The sequence below is a fragment of the Protopterus annectens genome, chromosome 2.part0, assembly GCF_019279795.1.
Source record: "Protopterus annectens isolate FY-2018-M chromosome 2.part0, PAN1.0, whole genome shotgun sequence".
Taxonomy (NCBI): Eukaryota; Metazoa; Chordata; order Ceratodontiformes; family Protopteridae; genus Protopterus; species Protopterus annectens.
Window position 1 is genome coordinate 322,618,798 of NC_056728.1, and position 21,726 is coordinate 322,640,523.

The window sequence follows — 21,726 nt, forward strand, 5'->3', positions numbered from 1 at the left end:
ATATTGAATGCAGGTGGCTTTGGGGATGACTGAATAGAGATCATTTATGAATACGGAGAAAAGAAGGGGACCAAGTATAGAGCCTTGGGGAACTCCTATGGTGTTAGGTAGTAAGTGAGATAGCTTGCTTTGCCACTGGACTGCTTGTTGTCTACCAGAAAGGTATGCATTAAACCAGCTTAGGGCTGAGTTGTCAAGGTGAAGGGTTTCGAGGGTGTGGAGCAATAGTTGGTGATTGACCATGTCAAAGGCTTTTGACAAGTCAAGAAAGAGAGCAGAAGTAATTAATTTGTTATTACGGTTGCAGTTGACTGAGTCAACAAAGGAGAGGAGAGTTGTACTGTGATGGAGCTATGTTGAGTTTTGGACAAAAGATTGTTTAGGGTAAGATAGTATAGGAGTTGCTTGTGAACACACCTTTCCATTATTTTTGCTATTGGGGACATTATTGCTATAGGTCTGAAGTTTGAAATTTCCATGGAGGAGCCACCCTTGTGAAGTGGAATGACATATGATATTTTCCACAGAGAGGGGATTTTAGACTCTCTTATAGTTCTGTTTATCAAGATTGAGATAAGGTAGGCTATAACATCTGATGCTATTTGTAAGTATTCAGCTGGGAGTCGATCGGCCGATAGGCTGGATGGTTTAAGTTTCTTTAGTAGGGTTCTGATGTAGGAGGTGGATATTGGTTGAAGGTTAAAGGCGGGTGTAGATTTACCAATAGCATTGGATATGGAGGGGGAAGAAGAAGTTATTGAGGATGAAGAGGAAGGTAACTGACTGGCTAGGGACTGGATGGTCTCAGTGAAAAATGAGTTAAACGTATTAGCTAGTTCTTCAGGATCTTTACCAGTAAGTTTCACGGGGGTAGGGGTGGAAGGTTTCCCAGAATGAAGAAGGTTGTTGAAACCTGCCCAAAACTTCTTTGGGTTATTTTGATGTTTGTCCTGGAGGTGACAGTAATAGTTCTTTTTATCCTGGGTGATATCTGATTTTGTAGAATTTCTAAGCTGTTGAAATTTAATGCGATCTAGGGGATCGCCACTTGTCCCATGCCTGGTCTCTAAGCTTAATATTTGATTTAGTTTCCTTGGTTAGCCAAGGTGCTGTGTGGATCTTTGATCTAATAAGACAGTTTGGTGAATGAGAGTCCAGTATCTTTAGGAATGTGTCGTTGAAGTAACCCACACTCTCATCTAGGGGAAGCGTTTTTAACATGGACCAGTTACAGGATTTGAGTTCATCTAGGAATTGTGCTGGGAGAAATTTCTTCTTATTTCTAACAAGTCTATATATAGGAGGGCTTGTGACCATCAATTTATGTTTCATTATGAAAGTGACAAGGTGGTCGCTAAGATCATTGGGGAGGGTCCCAGTGGTATAATTATGTGTATCTTTATTGGTAAGAATCCAGTCGATGGTGCTTTCTTTTTGCTTAGTATTTCCAATTCTTGTGGGAGATGTAATGTTTTGGGAGTAGCCATGTAGGTTGATGGGTAGGGGATTCATCTGGTCAGAGAACTGGGACCAATCAATGTTAAAGTCACCCAGTATGATGGTTTCTTGGGGGTAGTTCGTAGCTAACCAACTTAGGGTTAGTTCCAAGGTATCTAAGTTTTTCCCGGGAGGAATGTAAACTACAATGAGATTGATGGTTTTATGGTTATTTAGGCATATTTTTAGGGCAATTAGCTCCATATTAGAGACCTTGGGAGGTTGTAATGGATTCAGAATGATATTCAGTGTGTTTCTAAACATTACAGCTATTCCACCACCCTTTCTTTTTATCCGATCAACCCTCAGTATATTATACCCAGGTGGGAGAATCTCTTTATCCTTTGTGGATGGTTTAAGCCATGTTTCAGATAGACACATAATGTCTGGGAGATGCATGGCTAATATAGCATGTAGATTATGAACCTTGTTATTTATACTTCTTAGATTAAGATGGAAAATAAGGAGAGAGCTGGAGGATCTTGAAGCTAATTTTGGGGTGGGAGAGTCTAGGTTAATGGTTGGGCCTGGGTTGGGGTGTATATCCCCATCTTTGGCCATACATTTTTTCAGATGGTCTATGAGTCTAAGTAGTTTGTAAAGTATCTTTAGTCCAGATTTAGTAGTGGTTACTTTGGGGTATCGTTGAGTTAGGTACTCATTTTTAAAGTATGATGTAGTAGTGGGGTAGATAGTAGTAGAAATCAGATAAGAGGGAAGATTTGTATAGTTGCAGGTGTGACCATTGGGGAAATGAATACCCAATAGAGTTTGGTTTTCATACCTCGATGAGAAGTAAGGGATAAATAAGAGTAGAGCTAAAAGTGGGACAATAAAGTTCATTACTTTACACATGATTATGTAAAAAAGGATGGCTAACAAAGGGGGGAGTTGAAGAGGCCTGTTAAGGTATTGGTAGATAGCCGGGATTGTGGGAGGAGATGTATTCAGTTACAGGGGAGCTGTAATTGGTTCAAAGTTAAGTGGGATGGGTTTGTTGACCTGATAAATATAGAGATAGTGGGGGCGGGTGGGATATGGGGGCAGGGTGGATACACCAGTCAGGAGTTTTCCAGGTCTTAAAGCCTGCTGCATGTAAGTACAGAGACTGCTTTTGAGTGGCAGTTTCTTTTCTTTTTGAAAGAATTCATATCTAAACTTCAAAAGGAAAAATAAAAGAAGGAAAGACAAAACAAATTAACAAAAGATAAAAAGAGTAACATGAACAGGAGGATAAATAAGTAGAACAGATGTAATAAAGAAATCAGTCTGAAGAGAGAAAAGGCAGCAGACAAATCTCTTTGTTGGGAATGTCGTCATGTTGACATGTAGTTGAGAACCGTGAATCAAAGTAAGGGGATTGGTTAAGGTAAGGCAATAAGATATATGGGATTAGGCTTTTAGGGCTGTTAATGAGGGAAGGTATAATTGGAAAGCATGTAGGTTTTCATGTTTGTTCAGATTGTGGTATCTGCACAGTGGGGTCAGGTGTTCGTGCAAGAAGCCTGAACAAGGGGGGGATCTTTGGTTTGGAAGAGGCTAAAAGACCAATTCAGATAACATAAGCAATTCTGAGGGGAATAGGAGGTTTTAAAGGTTCTGGGGGGGTAACTCCCCTTTCAGTGAGGGGCTGGGAGACTGGCTTTTCCATTTTCCTATCAGAATTGATAAGTTGTTGTTAAGGTTACAGCACTCTCCCAAGAAAGACATTGCTCTGGAATTATTATCAGGTTTTCTTTGGGGTTTTTCTGCTATGTCAGCAGTGAAAGGAAGTAATCGAGTTTGTAACAATATGTAGTCAGTCAAGGGAAGGAAAAACGCATAGCAGGTGCTACTGGGTAAGGAAGTTAGGGCAGGTAGGGTTTTAGGTGCTATAAGTTATCCCACCTTCAGCATCTTAGAATCTCAGACTTGGGTTTAATGCCAAAAAAGAAGCTCAGTGAGTTCTGGCTTATCTGCCACCTTTCATTTCTGAAAGGCTGTTTGGTGAACGAGTACATTGATTGACAAAGGTGATGTGTGAGTACAGTCTATATCACTGGATGATACAATTAAGCTAATTCAAATTTTTGGTGACCCTTGGTTAGTTAAGCTGGACAGTGAGTCATCTTTTTGCTTCTAGACATTTGAAGGTTGGACTGTCTCATGTTGGAGATGACCCTAAGTATTAAGTTTTACTTTGATAGTGGACATGCCGATGGGCTATGCGGCCACTTCTGCAACCATTGAGAAGATTAGTTAAGTTCTTAAGGAGATGTGGGAACAGACTGTGAATAGCCTAAAAGCAGTCCATTACTCAGAGGAATTTTTACTCATCAGTTATGGAACACAGGGAGTTCAAGAAGGTGTCCAGAGATTCTTAGACCTGTCAGATGAGTTGGGAGTGCCATTAGCAAATAATAAGCAGGAGGGTCTGCCTAAAGTTTTAAAATTTTTAGGCCTAGAGGCAGATGTAGCCATGGGATTTTTTTAGCTGCCCAGAGATAAACTTGAGATAGGTTGGGAGGGTGGCTTAATGGCTAAGTTGTTTGCCTTGCAAACTGCAAGGTGCAGGGTTTGAATCTCACAAGGGATAATTGGCTAGGCTTAAAATGGCTCGCAAGGGCAGTTAGCGTAGTACTAAACTATGAACCTATGAACCTATGAATTTTAAATTAAGACTGGAAGCGCATTAGGTAAGGATAAGTTTAACGTCCAGGGGATGATAGAGATACTTAGTTTTTTAAACTCTGCATTTAGGACAATACATCTGGGTAAGCCAATTTAACAGACCTCTAGCATTTATTTTAAGGGGTGGTAAAAAAAAAGCATGACAAGATTAGGGTGCAAAAGACCATCCCCATTATTTAGCTATTTCAATTCATTTTAGGGCAATTTGATGAAGGCGGCTATGAACCAGGATGATTGCGCATCTTTAGATGATTTGCAACTATTTATTGATGTGTCTGGGATTGGAGGTATATATGCCTATTTTCAGGCTAGTTGGTTTTTAACTGCTTGGCTGCAGAAGTGGCCACAACAATGGATATAGGATAGTACTTTCTTAAAGTTGAAGCCTATTTGGGTGGCTGTGGTGGTTTGCCCTAGTCAACTGAGTAAAAGGAAGGTAGTATTTCATTCAGATTACAAGGCTGTTGCTCATATTTTATTGAAAAGATCTGCAAAGGCTAATGAGTACATTTGTTGCTGAAGATACTAGTGTTGCATTTTCCTAGGATTAATTCATTGTTTTCTAAAAGATATGCTTCTGGTAAACTGAACAACATTGGTGATAGTGTATCTCATTTTCAGTTTTGCAGGTTTTGCAGGTTTCAATGGTTAGCAAAAGATCTGGAGGGGGTTACCAACCAATGTACCAGAGGAGGTTTGGGAAGTTGTCAAGATATGGGAATGTGGTTGGTGCCAAGTCATGGGTTAGAGCTACCAAGAAAGCATGAAATTCAGCACTGTAGTTTTTTGGTGTTTTTGTGACTGATTTACTAGTTGAAGGCAGAGCTTGGTCAGAGAGAGATTGGTGGTATGTTACTTGGTTAGAATGTGAGACTTGGAGGTTTCCATACATTCCATCTAAGGTCATTTTGCAGCACTGAGTGCTGTGGTAAAGCTGTTGGGATGAATGGATGTTATGAAGCATTAGGTAATTATGAGAATGGTGAAAGGCTGCGAAACACTGAAACGTATGGCAGTCAATGATAAATTACAGCTGTTAAGGACAGTGTTAAAAGGGCTGTATATACAGTTAGCTTCTTTTTAGTGGTCTGTGCTGCCAGTATTTTTCAATGAAGGTGTATTTGGGATTAACGATTTGTTGGGGTCTCTTAAATTGTATGATTTGTCTATTACTGATGAGACAGCTGCATTATGGTTAAGGAAGGGTGGTAAATGTGCCAGTCCAACTAAAACAAACCACAAGCATGTCAGGTTCAAGCAGAAAATGAATCAAACTGCAAAACCAGAAAATGACAAAATTTAATGAATGAAGGTGTTTAAATACAAAGTCGATGATAAAAACATCCAAGGTTAAGTGGTTTCATCCATCAAGGATGTTTGGACTTCATCAGAAAGTTCTAGCTCCCAAACATACTTCTCAACCTCTTAGAGCAAAAAATCTGGACAAAGCCTAAAATGATGGGGGGACAAATAGGGACAGGTTTTAAATATTGCTCTTACAAATGTAGAAAGTTGACAGAATGATAGGTTTTGAATTAGCATGAATTTTCTGAAGGATGTGGAGTCTTAAACTTATCATTATTTAATGAGTCACAAATCTGGACATTCTGTGAAAATCTGTACAGTTGAGAGGTATGCTCCCAAATTGTGGTTAGGGAGGTCAAAGACAAGTCAGGTTAGGGAGGATTAAGAGGTAGTGTTTGAGAGGCATAGAAATATTTCTTTATGTCCAGTAAGGTAGGCTGGGATATGGAAGAGATTGTCGGGTTGTCTAGGGGTACTGAGAATGCTATAGATACTTTTGGTTTTCTGATGTTTTAAAAAAGGAATTAGTTGTTTAGGGGTTGTAGAAGAGGAATATTCTTCCCATTCATTTCGGATTGGTATTTCTTCAGATTTGGCAGCTGAAAGTAAATCTAATGACATTATTAAAAGAAAAGGGTAGGTAGACTTCTAAAGCTTTTTGTAGCTGTTGCTATGTTTTCTTTTTCTGGTATATTTGACAAATTTTTTTTTGTTTTAGTGGAGTGCCTTTGTCTTTCAGAGCTCAAGACAATTCTGATAATTGGGAATTCCTATGTATTGTAGGCAGTGACAAGAACAGTTGTAAGACCAGGTGGCAGCTGGCGGGACTCTGTGCAAATAGATGGGAGATCATTGGAAAGTATGAGGTTTGGAGTAGCATCAGCTTTTACCCACAATGCAGGAGTCTCAATTAATAGCATACTCTGTTAAGGTGATCACTATGCACTTGAGGGAGTGTAATGATTTAAGAGAAGGGCTTATGTATACGCATTTGTCTTTAATTACTGGAGATTTGCTGAATCTTCTGCAGATATTTCTAGAGAGAGTTACTCTATGCTTTGCTATCACTTCCAGGCTTTGTTTGGAATGGGGAACTGAAATACACATCTAGTAAAATTGTAAGAAGCTATACTAATCATATGGTGGCTATGGTAGCTTTAGCATTAAGTTTTTCAATCGGAGATGTGGGATTTTGCTGATATGGATCAGGTTTGGCACAGAGGAGACTGAATACATTTGAGTGGCATAGGTTTCAATTTATTCATTCTGCTCATTGCATTAGTTTTGAAGGATCTAGTGGGGTAGTCTTTTGATATGCAGGGACAAGTAGTTTTTGTCATATTTTGTTAGTCAGAAAAGGGGAACCCCCTGCTGAGCAGCAGCCTAGTGGGCATTTTTATTTAAGTGATTGTTCCCTTGTTTATTGGCATTTGGCATATGTCAGTGCTGGAGTGAGTGGTATTGCAGAGTTCTGCTTGGGTCTGTGGGTGTAGTTTTAGGGAATAGTCACTGATGCCACTGGATGACTGAGCAGTCTTGGAACATTGCCAGTTTCACTTTTATTATTCTGCCTGGTGTAAATAAGTTGCATTGATGGTGTTTAAGGATAATGTTTTGTCATAAAATGTTACTGCTATGACTATGAATAAATCTGATAAGTTGTTTGCTGATTTGGTCAAATTGCATTTTTGAAATATTTTTTGTGCCTTGGAAGGTTTCATAAGCAAGGACTGTTTGACTGGGAAAATGCTTTTGTCCATGAACACATGACTGGGAGGTTTAAGCTTGAGATGGCTAATGGAGAAAGCGAGGTAGGAAGTGATGTAAGGTCAGAATGTGTCATGTTGGTAGATGATAGGAATATTTGGTGGCAAGGTTTTAGCTGGTATAGTAAGCAGTTTCAGTCAAGTGATCCCCCCAACCCGATTTTAACTGCTTATTGGCACATTTCAGTGCTAGGAGTGAGTGGTGTTACACATCGCTCCTTGGGTGATATGGGTGTAGTTTTAGGGAGTGGTGAGTGACACTACTGGGTGGTTGAGCAATTTTGGAACATTACCATTTTCCCATTACTGTTCTGCATGGTGTAAATAACTTACTTTGATGGTGTTTGAGAATGAATTAAAGTTATCAGACAGTATGGTCATGCTTATCAATAAATTTATTAAGTTATCTGTTGGCCTGGCAATTAGAAAAACTTCTATCCAGGAGGGGTTTATGGACAATAGCAAATGCATATTTGAAGAAATACGTGTACTTAAATTCTATATGTTGTACTAATGACACACAAACATTAGCAGTCATATATGGTGAATTCAGAAAGAATGAAAGCATTTATGTGGCGCTGGAACCAGGATGTTGGGAAACAATGCAACACTTTTTTAGTGTATTGTAAAGAAGGAATTTTCTAAGTAAAACAATCAGGGAAAAGTGGACTGAGAATTATGAACACAAACCTCAAAGTTCTCTGGAAGAACAATATTGAAGGAGCACATAAAGCAGAGATAACCAATACAGTCATTAATGTACTGGCGACGGCATTTTTATATTGCAGAAAAGGGGGTAGATACTGAAAAGGATATGAGAATAAAATGTCTAAAGCAGGAATGGCACAGAGAAGAAAGTCCATATACAAAAAGTAAGAATCTGATACACAAATGATCTAAGGAGTGAAGAGATAAAAATCATTTAGCAAAATAAATTAAAATGGAAAAACAAGACTGCAAAACGCAGTCCTAGGAATGAAATTAATGTAGTAGTAGATTAATTACAAGGTTTTGTAAGTAATAATTTAATATAAAAAAGTAGTAGCTAAACTAAGCATTTTAATTAGTCAAAACAGTGACATAAAGCATCAGTGTCTTAGTCATTCCTGAAGGTTTTGAAATCCTTAATAACAGAAAATTGGCTATCATGGCAAACATTCCTCTGCAAGAGGAAAATAAATATTTCAGCTTTACTATTCTTAAGTAATGAATTAATTAACATCAATCCATCCCTGAATGCTCCATTAAGGAATAGTGATTATGTAATAATCAGATGATCTCAACACTCAGTAAAGAAGGAAAAAAAAGTATTATACAAAAATTGCAAGAGTAAGTAGACACTAATGACAGATGTAGTTTTCATATTCAAGAGGCTTGATTGTCATGGCTAAAAATGGAATTAAATTAAACGATATAAATAAATGGCAAGCATTAACAAATGCAGATAGTCAAAGCATAAACAGAGAAATAACAGAAGAAATATCTCACATTTTAAAAAAGTGAGACCTGGAAGATTGAATGACAAATGTTTTCTTAGCTTTGCTTCACAGTTCTCACACAATACAACTGTAACATCAGAATAAAAAAAATGTTATGTAGATTCCAAAGCAATCTTAATAAAGCATTTTCTCTCATAAAGTATACGGCTTTCACCTTTTTATCATGTCCCACTTCTTGTAGGAGGAATTTTAAAAGTTCACTTAGCCCTTAGTCCTTAAAAAAAGAGCTTACATTGTGGGTAATTTAATGATGTTATAAAAAGTGGTATAAGCATGTTGTTCCCATATTCACAGACACATCTACTTGTGTTATCACTTTTTATTACACTTGGGAAACCTTAGACAAGAAATCAGTTCCATGACACATAGACTAGTATCACTATACCAGAAAGTGCCAACACAGGACAGCTACATATCAGCAATATAAATCGAAACAAGACAAAACAAGAAGTAATCCAGAAAGAGAAGAAAAAATACAAGTAAGTCAGGTCAAGATTGCAAAAATCCACCAAAGCTAAAATAACATCTTTCCCTTTTGCAGCCATACTCTTGTCCCCACACCTGTTCTCTAGACCAGGTCATTCTAATTGGGTAATATTGTCAGCCATACATATCCCACACTGAACAGATTCCTGTAAAATTAGGATGAACTTCTAAAGGACTGAGTTGTTTAAGTTCAAAGGTATTGCAGCTAGTTAGGTGACTCTTCAAAGAATGGTTGGAGTAACATCTGAAGTTTTTTATATCAAGTTTTGGAAGAGTTAGTTCAGATATTCTATAATGCATTTATGTAGCACTCCCTAGGTATATGAAGGAACAATCTGTAAAAGGTCTCCAACATATAACTACAGGAAGTACACAATCATGCAGAGATGTCTGCACTGCAGCCCATAGTAAAATGCTGGCCATTCTAAGGCTGAAGTGGCTAGCACTCTTGGCCTAGAAATAATCTTACCAATACAATTGTAAGTACCATCCAAACATGTCCTGTTCTTCTACAAAAATACAACAAGCTTCTGCATGTCATAAAAAATTGAAGGGGCAGTGCAGAATGGGTTATACTTTTTTCCCCTGTGCTTGTTTCCACAGAGGCTGATGATGACCCAGTGTCCCCTATCAGCCATAGCCATTCATTCTATCCTGGGTATTCTCCAGTGAGGACAAGAGGTAACTGCCAGAGGTCATCATACAGGCAGCCTCAGCAATAGTCCATGTTCTAGCCAACATGCATGAGGATGTATATTTTTTAGGCCTAGCTCCTCCCCTAAGTGAGGATCAGAAGATCTGAATCATAATAGGGACCACAGTGTCTTCCCTGATAACAGTATATATGTTCACGCACACTTAAAATGGCAGCTACCAATTAAGTGGCTTGGAGGTGGAATGCTCACCTTCCCAGGGCCACCTACTGTAATACTGCCCCGCATCTGATGGATTGTACCAATGAGTATCCCCAGTAAACCCACTTCCTTCCAGAACAGGCATGTCCATCCTCCTGCCAGCTTCATGAAATGACCAAGATGTTGACCAGCTTAAGTCTGGACCACAGTCAAAGTCTTACTCACTACACCATCAGAAAAAAGTCAAGATATTGACACAGATATGCATTTCTCATAACCCTTTCTAAATTAATATGAATATACAGTTTTATGACAAACAGAGAGAAGTACAGACTAATCATATGTAACTAAATATTCATTCTAGCCTTCCCTCTTACTCATCCATGCTGTAAAATCCTATCCTTTTTTTCAAATTATAAACAATTCAAAATTCAATTCTGTGATCTGTTCAAATCAAATTTCTTACCTGAATGTTTATTTCACTCATTCAGTCACATCCTTTTCATTGAAAGGAAGCTGAAGCCAACCATTTAATCCGTCATTTGGGTTCTTAAATGCAATAATATCTAATCTGCTTGAGGTAGCAGAATATACTTATCAATAAGATGGATAGTATAATATATTAATTGCTTCCATCCAAGTCTAGCAAGTTGTCAAGATTGTCAATAATGAAACCATTTTGCTTTCTGTTCACATCCAGCTAATCAAACATGTGATAGTCTTGAGTGTATCCTGAAACTCCTATGAAACTCCTAACAGGAGAAATGTATTCAGTTTACTATATCGTTATTTGAAGAGTTTTCTGTCTTGTTGAATGAATATAATTATTGCTTCATATCAACCTACAAACTAGTGTCTATGGGAACAACCAGATATTGGTTGCATTCTGAATTTTCTTTTAATCTGTTTATGTACTCAGTGTCATGGGTCTTTAAAGATTAATACAGCCTTTTTGCTTTACCAATCACAGAATAATGTTTTTCATAAATAAACTAATGTTGTCAATATCTTTTCCAATCGATATCTTGAATAAAAAACAATACTGTTGAATTAAATTTTTGGTTCAACATATTTGTTGAAGAAATTCATAGATTTTACCTCTTGCAGGTTTTAGTCATTAACTTGCCCCAAGAGGAACTCTGTGTTATAGTATTTTGCATTATACAAAACTTCTGTTTCAGATCATTTTCAAATACTTTCATAGACCATGGCATAAAACAATCTTGTTCAGTCAGTCTTTATAGGCTTTAAAATATCAATACTTTTCCTCATTGTAATATTCTCTATATATGAAAAGTGTTATTTGTTCAAAACTATTTGGAAACTCTTGAACTATGTCAATCAAAGGTTAAACTGCCATATGTTTATTTTTTCCACAGTCTGTATTTTATAAAAATAGAATGATCTGGCAGATTGAATCATCATACACTTTTATTCTTGGTCATTATTTAGCCCTTCTTCCCAAAAATACGGAGAATGACCTTACTTTGTCTATCCTGGGTATTATTATTGAAAAAAAAATCAAATATCTTAAGTAAAATATCAAGTGTGAAGAACTCATCATCTTAATAGTATTAATTTTTCCTCAAAATAAAAAAGGAAACATGTCATTATTCCTATTCTGTTTATTTCACAGTCTCATTATTTTGCCTCTCACCCACCTTGCCGAGTATAAAATAGATGAGGTTTCTTTGGTTTGAATTCAACTCTCTGATGTAGAGCTTTCTGCTCATGGTCTTTCTTAGTGGATCACTATTGTCACAGTTACTAAATGTTCACTGGTAGTGATTATTTTTGTTTTTGGAATTTCTTCTTTCCTTTTTGAGTTTGTATAACCATAGAGTTGGTTTGTATAAGTTTATGGTGGTGTTTGGGAGTGTGTGTAAAACTCTCACTTTAACAGTCTTCATTGATTTGAGTTCCCAGTGAGTTGAGCTTGAGTTGAAACCTTACAGAGTTGGACTTCAGGGCACATATTTTAAACATGTTTTTATTATTTCTCTAGACAGTCATATATCTTTATACAAATAAAATATAACAGATCAATTTCTGTAAAGAAATTTTAAACAATAATACTTGCCAAAAACAAAGGAAGTTTGTAATCTTGTGAAGGAATGGATTACATTGCTCTAAGGATTTTAAAACATCAGAAGCAATTAACAACTCATACTTTTTATATCATAACCATATATTTTTATATTAAGCATCTCTTCATATTTAATGATTTTCTTAAATAAAGATTCCATTGTTGTGATGAAAAAAAATAGGGATAATGTATATCCTTGCCTGAATCTGGATTGTGATAAAATGTTGCTGGTTTATTATCTCTTCACCTTTTTTTTAACAAGTATCATCTTTATACTATTGAGTAAGAGATATTTTCAAGCATAACTTAGATCTATGGATAGAAAACAGGAAATTTATCCTATGACTGCCCCCTGTACTACTAATGGACAGAGGTGACTCCTAAATGCGTTATCTTATGCATGGGTCCTCTCAAATTATCTGTGGTATGATCCCAGTTAACCCAATAGTTATTTATAATTATTGACCATGGGATAGGTAAAACCAATCAATAAGCGGGTCCCTATTAAATTGCTGAACGTTTCAAAGTTTGAATGTCATATGGTTGACACCGGGTCTATATTAATTCAACAAAAATCCATTACATCGAATACCAAAATGGCGACATGTATTACTCGAACCGCAAAAATTCCAAACGCACTAAACCGCGAAATTTAAAATATCGAATATATCGAATATCATTCATAGTCGACCAACCCCACCACCCGCTACATACTACCTACCCAAACAAAATAAACTACATACTTACACTAACCAAACCCTACTCCTAACCCTAAAGTAAAGCACCAAAACTCAAGTTCTAACCCTACACTAAACCCCACATACATAACTATCTATGCACTATACTTAACCCCTCCCTAACCCTAAGGTCTGTAACTACCACAGACTTCCCCTACAGAGATATACCCAAACAAAATAAATAATAAACATAAATACATTTAACAAAACCCTACTTCTAACACTACACTAAATCTTACACACATTACCTATCTATGCACTTACCTTAACCCGCACCCTAACCCTAAGGTCTGTAACTATCACACACTTACCTTACGGATCCATACTGCAGACGGGCCAACCAAAACACTTTGACATTTCAAATTTTGCAGTTTTGCACATTCTACCATTACGTATTTCGCGCAATATGTGTCGATGATTTTGTATTCGCATAAATGGAGTTTTGACAATCTAATAGGAACCTGTCGACACTATATGATCGAACTTTGAAAAGTTCGAAGGTGAAAGGCAACAGATCTGTACACCCAGAATGGGAAAATTTCCCTTTCCTTCACTGAAGTGCAGTCTTGGAGTTGGTATATTTAAGTAGAGGGCCTGTGGGGGGGTGCAGGGGGGCTTGCCTCCCTGCTCAGAGTGTTAAGGTAAGTGCCTTTTTTTAACGTTTATATTATATATTTGAAGATTCAGGTTCGCTCATATGTTGTCAAACATATGAGGTTCAAAATTTTGAAGCTTCGAATATATAATATAGACCCCAATAATCAAATGGGATAGGTTATTTCCAACACAAAAAGGGAAATTGACTAGGCTTAAAATGTCGCACACGGGCAGCTAGCCTAATACTTACATATGAACCTATATACATATTTATGCAGTTCTAAAACATTGAATAAATATGCTTATTTACTTTGTCAAATACTTCACTACATCTGTGGAAAAAAATTACAGTTATTTGAATTTATGTTTAAATCTATGGCAATAAATTCCTGTTACAATTATTTGAATTTATGTTTAAATCTAAGGCAATAAATTCCTGTTACGCACTATTAAGTCCATCCACCCACAATCCCTTTTTTCACATTTTTGAACATGGGGGTCAGGGTGTCACTTCATCAGTAATACTCATCTAGAATCAAGGTTTATACCACTGGGGGGCTATCCCTGCTGCAGCAGTTCTTCCATGCCACACACTCAAACATACAGCCAGTTTAGTATATCTAATCCACCTGGAATGTGGAAAGTAACCAGAGCACCCAAAGGAAACCCACACGAACACAAGGAGTACATGCAGACTCCGCACAGATGGCACCCTAGCTAAGAATCGAAACAGGGAACACTACCCACTGCAGCACTGTGCCACCTTGTTATGCATAAATTATGCACTATTAAGTGTAGAAAGGGCTGCATTGCCATAAAGAAATTATATTAGATTTAGTGTAAATTAGATGATTAAGTTCCAGTTTTGCTATTATTTTATGATATGTATTAAATAACGCTACTTCCCAAAGGTTTTTTTTTGTATTTCATCAGTTGCCAAGTCAGATTTCCTGATCTTATGAGCACTAATTCTTCAGCATTAAGTTCATTTTTTTTTTCAAATCATTGGCTAAAAATCCGGACAAAATCACAATTCTTCCTGAAACATTAAGTAATGTTAAATCTGATATAAATGAGGTCAAGTTCTATAGAATTTCACAGGGATTGTATTGCTTTCTGGAGTGCTAATACTAAGTAAGGATATCATAACTTCTAGTATTTAAATGAAATTAATGAGAGATCAGTTTAGACCAGCATCTCCTTGAAATTTTTTTTCATTTAGAACACTGTCAGTTGTCTTTTTATCAAGCTAACTCATCTTACCCCTTCCCTTCTATTGACCTTGCCTCCCTCTGCTTCTACACCTTCCTGTTCGTTGCAATGGACCCCATGTCCTCAGTGGTTCTCTAACAAATGTCTTGGCCTCTAAATTAAAAATGCTTCTCTAGCTGTTTGTTGCCTGCAACATTTTTCTTTGCCTCATCTTGCACTGTTTCTCCTTCTCTCTTTCTCTGGGTGAAAACCTATCAACTAGTATAACAGCACAGCTGTCATTCAGGAATATAGAAATTAGATTTCTTTTATTATCTGCCAGTTTTTTTTTCTTGCACAATATTACCAATGTAGTACAGCTCAGACTATTTATAACAGATTGCATAGATTGTGTCTTACCAATACATGCCTGCCTGGTGGCTGTTCTCTGGAAACCAATATGACATGTACAGTAATAGGAGCCAGGAGTGTTGACACAGTCTCCATTAATACAGGGGTATGAGGCACATTCATCAATGTCTGTTGAAAAAAATTAGAAAAAACATCAGTTATTACTCAATAGACAATATTAATAATTTAAAAAAGATTTAATGCAATAGAAGAAAGAATACATTTTTGCCAAACACAATATAGTCACTTTCAAATCACAATATATGATATAAATATGTAAGTGTTTTCCTGCCATGTCAGTAGAATGCAAAGATTTCTTTTTCACTAAGCAGGTTCAATGAGACACTATAACACTTCTAGAATTTCAGTGGACTAAGATAAAACAAAACAAGCTTCATGTAGCAAAAAAAATATTCTGCACATAGAAGTGCTTTAAATCAACAGTCAAAAGTGTTTTTTTATGAAATAATGGTGTTTCAAAAAGCTAACATTATTTTGTTTGAGAAGGAACCCCACAAATCTGTTATTGAGCAAGTTTCAGGAATGTACATGACTTTTGTCCCTCATGCAGTATTTTTGTAGCACTACCTCATAGGCACTAAAGTCATTATTTCAAATTACTGGCATTTCTGGTCTGTCAGCCTGGCAATTCAAATGATGTCCTTGCCAACAGCTCCACAATCACTATAATCGCAAGCAGGACACCATTTTAATATATTTTCTACCTTGAGGAGATACCATTAAGCTGCAATGTTCTAAGTTTGAGGAAATATCTCATATTTCGTGTATTTTTTTCCAAAACTATAATAATAATAGAAATCAGACATTTAGAAATGAAAGCAGGACTGTCCGGTGTCAATAAATATACATTTGTGACCCTAGAGTATCTTTGCCATACTACTATTTATAAAAAAATGTCGAAGCATCCTTAAAGTCTCGATACACTCTTATGTTGGGAACTTCAGTCTTCTGACAATTACAACATCTTCTGTACGCAATATAGCAGGCAAAATCAGCACTGCTATATGTGGCATGTTGAGATGGGCCACTTCATGGCCATCTTAATACCCCAATTAATACTGCACACTTTGGGGATACACTGCCCCAAGCCTATGGAAGAATTTTACTGTGAAATTATGTTTATTAGCTGTCTCTGTTTGGTTTCTGTGTACTTTAATTAAGCTATAGGTTAGCTGCTGCAAATTCATATTATGTCCTCAATAACTCTTACAATCATGACCATGTATGGTACAACAGCTTTTATTTCTTTTTCCCTTGCCAAAGGCATCAGTAAAGAACTTTACAAAAACATATAAAAATGCGCACCAAATACATCCAATAAATGGTAAAAAGGGTGGCTTTATAATTCACACTCTACCTCGCAGCCCAAGAGATCAAGGTTCAGTCATGTTTTCTGGTCTCTCTCTATCTCTCTGTGGAGTTCACATGCTTGCCTTGTGTCTGAATGAGTTTTCATTCAGCATTCTGGCTATGTGTAAAAACCATGCTGATTGAGTGGGTACACTAAATGCTCCATATGTGCATTTTATACTTAACTTTAGTCTTGTCCTTGTGGTCTGGGTCATGTCTGAAAAGAGTCAATGGACCAGATATTCACTCAGTCATCAAATGATGAATAAATGAAAAATACATTAAAAAATAAGTTGCAGTAATTTCACATGTAAGATCTCTGGCAGGCTGGGGATAACAGACAGTCATAAGTTTGTGGTATCAAATGCTACCACTGACCATGGACTGCTCTATATGACAATAGCTGCTGCACTGGGGATAATTGTGTTACAGAGCATAAAGTGACATTTTTTATACAAAGTATGCAAGGAGGCATTCTGAGTATGCTGGAATACTGACTCTTCAAGAAACATTTTTTTTCAAAGTGTTCTCCTGTACAGCTAGTATCTCACTCACAGCGCAGATTTTCCTTTCTCTGTTCATTATCTTGTAGAAGTGCAGTCTGAATTGTTTCTGTGTCAAGTACCCACTAAGAACAATTATATGCACACAGTATAACATAGATAGAGCTCAGGGACACACAAATGTCTGATTAGTGATTGCACAGGTTGAAAATTGCAATCCCATGGATGCTCAGACCAAGAACTGCTGAATGGCCATCCACTGTGTGAAATAAAGAGACTAAAGGGAAGCAGACTGATCATGCTACTGCAATGTTGCTTTGAAGTGGCAAAGGAAGGAATCAGCTTTCACAATGCTATCTGTGAGACTATGGCACTTTTCTTGGAGTCCTGAATTCAATACACTGTTTATTTTTAAGTCTCTCCATACCTGTTATAGCGACTCTGTTTCTTTTTTTTTTTTTTTTTTTACTGGGGTGTGTGTCACTGCTACCAGGGTAGAAATCCAGAAAACACAAAAAGGTAGACTTTTTTTAACTCATACAATAATGTTCTTCTTTCTGGCAATATCCTGATGCAGTACAAGGAAATACATGTCACTAGTCAGTGTCTGGGCTTGAGGATTACTTGTGCAAATAAGAGCTCTAAGCAATTCAAATATCACCCTTTAAAGCAAAGAGGGATGTTAAATATGAATACTAAGCATCTACCATACTTTCAGGCAAAGAATGAGGGAATCCAAGTTGAAAGCGATGACAGAGTCATTATGGATCTTACTCCGACAGACACTGGAAGCATCCTTCTCCGTTACCTAACTTATTATGGTTTTGACAAAGCTAGAGCTTGTCAGGGGGAAGTCATATACATTCTTTTGAGAGTGTGACTACTACCCTATCTGTCACTACAGCTTACCTCAATCTGGCTAAAGAGTTAAGCTCATACTCCATGACAAATCACATCTAACCTCAGAGATCTGAAGGTAAATGAAGATGTAATAACTCAGCTCCACAGCAGTCTTCACAGTCATACAAAGCAGCTACGTAGAACAGGACTCAGCAATCCCCCCCCACTCCCATCTGACACCGAGGGCTATTGCAGCCCAACCCTTACATTTTTTCTTAAGCTTTAATGTACATGCCCAGTACTTACAGCTGTTACTCATTGTTTCACAGCTGTATATGTAGCCAGTGATGGTCTGCCATTCTGAGACTGTACAGTTTCATAGATGTTCCTATAGTACTGGGACCACTGCTGGCACTGCTGTGTATTGCCATGCTGCCTAATGCATCACAGATCTATGTTGTTGTCATACACAAGCATGCCTCTTATGTGCACGCTACTTCTACTGCTGCTTTTTCACAATAGGCAATGTGATTGTGCTGTGGAACTTACCTCTTAATAGACCTCTTGAGAACTGAAGCAGCGTACTTTGCTAACGGCAGCCTGCTTGAAACACTTCATAGAACTGTTGTATAGAAATACAGTATAAATGTTTTGTCTTTGAGGCACACCACTCATCTCTGTCTTACCATGGTATGGCCACGATGCAGACAGGGTCTCGCTGTTTCATCAGATCAAATGCTTATATGGCTACCACTGGTGGATGCAGTGCAGAGGTATATGAAATACCTGGTAATCTCCTAAACATTTCCTAATACATGCTTGTGCTTGTCAGCACAAATCAGAGTAGGGCAGTTTACTTGGATGTTTCAACAATATGTGCATTTGATGTTTCAGAAATTTGATGTTACAGCTGCTTGACATTATTACCATGTCTGTCAATATTTCAGTTATATGCACTGTTGACTTTGTAAATGCATTCCATCAATTTGCCTCAATTCATTACTTCCATTACCTTTCTGAAAAAAAAAACAGGACATGCCTTTCCCAAACTCCGACTGGTTCAGTCAAGGAACTGTAGGCTGCTAGTATCATTGTTTATAAGTTCCATAGTAATACATTCCATTTCTTTACAAATATTTTTGGGAGTACTAATCAATCTATAGCTCTCTGGGTCAGTTGTAGGACCACCTTTATGTAATGGTACTGCTGTGGCTTTTCTCCATTTCAGAGGTGCATATCTAATGGAGAAGCTATGATTCAATAGGTTTAAGAGAGAATTAATGAGACTGTGTTTGGTACTGACTAAAAATCAGCCTGGTATGTTGTCTGCAAAAAGAACTGACTAAACATCAGCCTGGTACGTTGCCTGTGGAAAGAACTGACTAGAAATCAGCCTGGTTTGTTGTCTGCAAAAAGAACTGACTAGAAATCAGCCTGGTATGTTGTCTGTGGAAAGAGTTAGTGCCTTTGGGTTTTGGAGACAACATTTATGACCTGTTCTGGGGTAATTCATTGAAAAGCAGATGTTAATTAATAAGGCAGAAAAGCAGAAGTGAGCGAGAAACTTATCTGCATGTATATTGACATGATCATAGTATGTGGCACCATTTGGAATGAGCTCCTTGTATTGTTGACTGTTGTTTCTGAGATTCCTAACATAATTAAAGAATTTTTCATGATTATCTTTGGAACAGGCAACAATATTCAGTGTGTGCCTGACTTTGCAAGTTTTGATCTTCTGCCCAAGTTTTTTGCAGACGTTTCGGAGGTCTCTTGTAGAATTTGACAATTTGAATATATTTCTTAGTACCATAATTTTTTTCTTTTGTTGTAGTTTGTTTATACTAGGGTTACACTGGAGGACCTTGTTGTTAAATCTGCCATCATACTTGCAATGGATGGAGAAAAATGCTGGGATGGAGGAGTTAACTTGAGTAAAGTTCAGTACTATAAGCAGTTGCTTTTACTATAGCACAAAAAAGGGCTCTAAGTGTTGTCATTTTATTGGCCAGAAGGCTCAGAAATCAGTTCTCTGTATTTCCAGTGCTGGTATGAACTCGGCATGTTTGCTAATGTTGTGCCATAAGCCTCAGTGCAGGAACCACTCCTGTTCAGAATATATTTCTCTGACTTCAAGGCTAATATGGAAGTCATCTGGATGACAAAGCTTGCTGGCATATACAAGCCGGGGGCAATCTTTGTATTCCCCCAGTGATGTAAATATCCTTCATGAGAGTCTAGATCAGACAAATGATTGGTGCTAGAACCATGGCCTAAAACTAAATGCAAAAAAAAAATGCATTTTCATACCCTTTGGGAAATCAAATCACAACCTCAATAGTACACCCTAAGAGTAGACTCAGAGGTGAGAGATCTAGGTACACAGATAAATAGTAGCCTGAACTTTGACCACCATGTTTTCACAGTGGTGAAGAAGTCCTTCTAAGTGACACAATTTATATATAAAGATGTAGCATCCAGATCCAAGGAAATTGTGGCCCTGCTGTACTCAGCCTTCATTAGACCAATAACCGAGTACAGTGCACTATTTGGCATGCACTTGACTAGGCAGTTACAGCAGGTGGAGCGATCTCAGAGGTTCCTCACAAAGAAAATACAGGGTATAAACAACATGTCCCATGTGAATAGACTAAAAGCTGTATCCCTTTTCTCTGTCTCTTACCAACTATTAAGGGATAACCTATGCCTGTCCTGCAAGGCACTTACAAATCCAGTCCTGATGGATCTGCTACACATCTGCAAGTCAAACAGCATGAGGATTACCCAATCTAGGAATCTAAACTTAGTCAGCAACTCAAACAAAACATGTTGGAAAGGCAGATATGTGTCTCAGAGATTGCCCCTTCTTTGGAACAAGCTTCCTATTCATATTAGGCCGAGCACTTCCCTGGCCTTCTTCAAACACAGTTTGGATCAATGGATGGAGAATCACAAATTCACACCTGGGTTATTGCCTATTTACCTTATGGACAGGGGCAATTGGTAAGATACTCAAGGCTTAGGCACAAATCCATGCCATCCTCTTGCCCCTAGGGCCTATATATCAGATTAAATTTAGTTATTTTTGCTAGGTTTGTAAGGGTTCCAAGTTGTTAACCTAGTAGTCTCCTAGGAACCTATGAACCTATAGGGTAACTGGGAGAAGCTTTTAAATTTCCATGGACTATCCTTGACTGCTGGGAGGCTTGCCTTGAAATAATCCCTAAACACCACAGTGTTTGATGCAGTATTGAGCTGGGTTCTAAGGGAAATATGATGATGCAATGAGAAGATCTGATCATAGAATGGGAGACTTTAGGAATGGTGCCATTTGGTTCTATATTACTTAAGGAGATTTGTTCACTTTGTAGGACAGGGTACTAGCTGGTCAATAGAGCTGACATTTACAAAAGTAAGGAGTAGATCCATATATTTATTGTTTGCCATGTATGTTTACCAGTAAATGGGTAGTCCATAGTTAAGGAGCATAATTTGTTGTGGCAGGTGTCATGTGCAGTGACAGACACAGAAGGGAATCTGTTGTTTACAATTGGGAGTTTTTTCGGTTGGGAGGTTGGCATAATGGTTAAGGTGTTTAACTTGCAAACACAAGGTTCATGGTTTGGGTATCACAGGGGGTAATTGGCTAGGCTTAAAATGGCCAACAAAGGCAGTTAGCCTAGTACTATTCTATGAAATTATGATAAGTGGACGTGTTTATTGACATTAGGATGCCAGAAATTCACTGAAATTATTTTGTTGGATTAGGCATGAGGTAATTGGATTTCAGAAGAATAATAATATTCTCCCCTGTGGATATGCTCCTTTCCTTGTGAGTTGGCTTGTTTTGGATTCTAAACCTAGGTAAAGTGGGAAGGTGTTCACTTCACTGGAATTAGGTTTCAGTAACTAC

At 37.5% G+C, this 21,726-nt stretch overlaps 1 protein-coding gene across 1 annotated transcript in view; it reads right to left on the reverse strand.

The window, feature by feature from the left end:
• Positions 1 to 21,726, reverse strand: part of FBN2 (fibrillin 2) — a 2,449,070-nt gene that overhangs the window by 1,267,785 nt on the left and 1,159,559 nt on the right. The window contains exon 12 of the mRNA XM_044060803.1: positions 15,109 to 15,228. Coding sequence (XP_043916738.1) covers positions 15,109 to 15,228 — 120 coding nt within the window. The remainder of the gene's footprint in view (positions 1 to 15,108; positions 15,229 to 21,726) is intronic.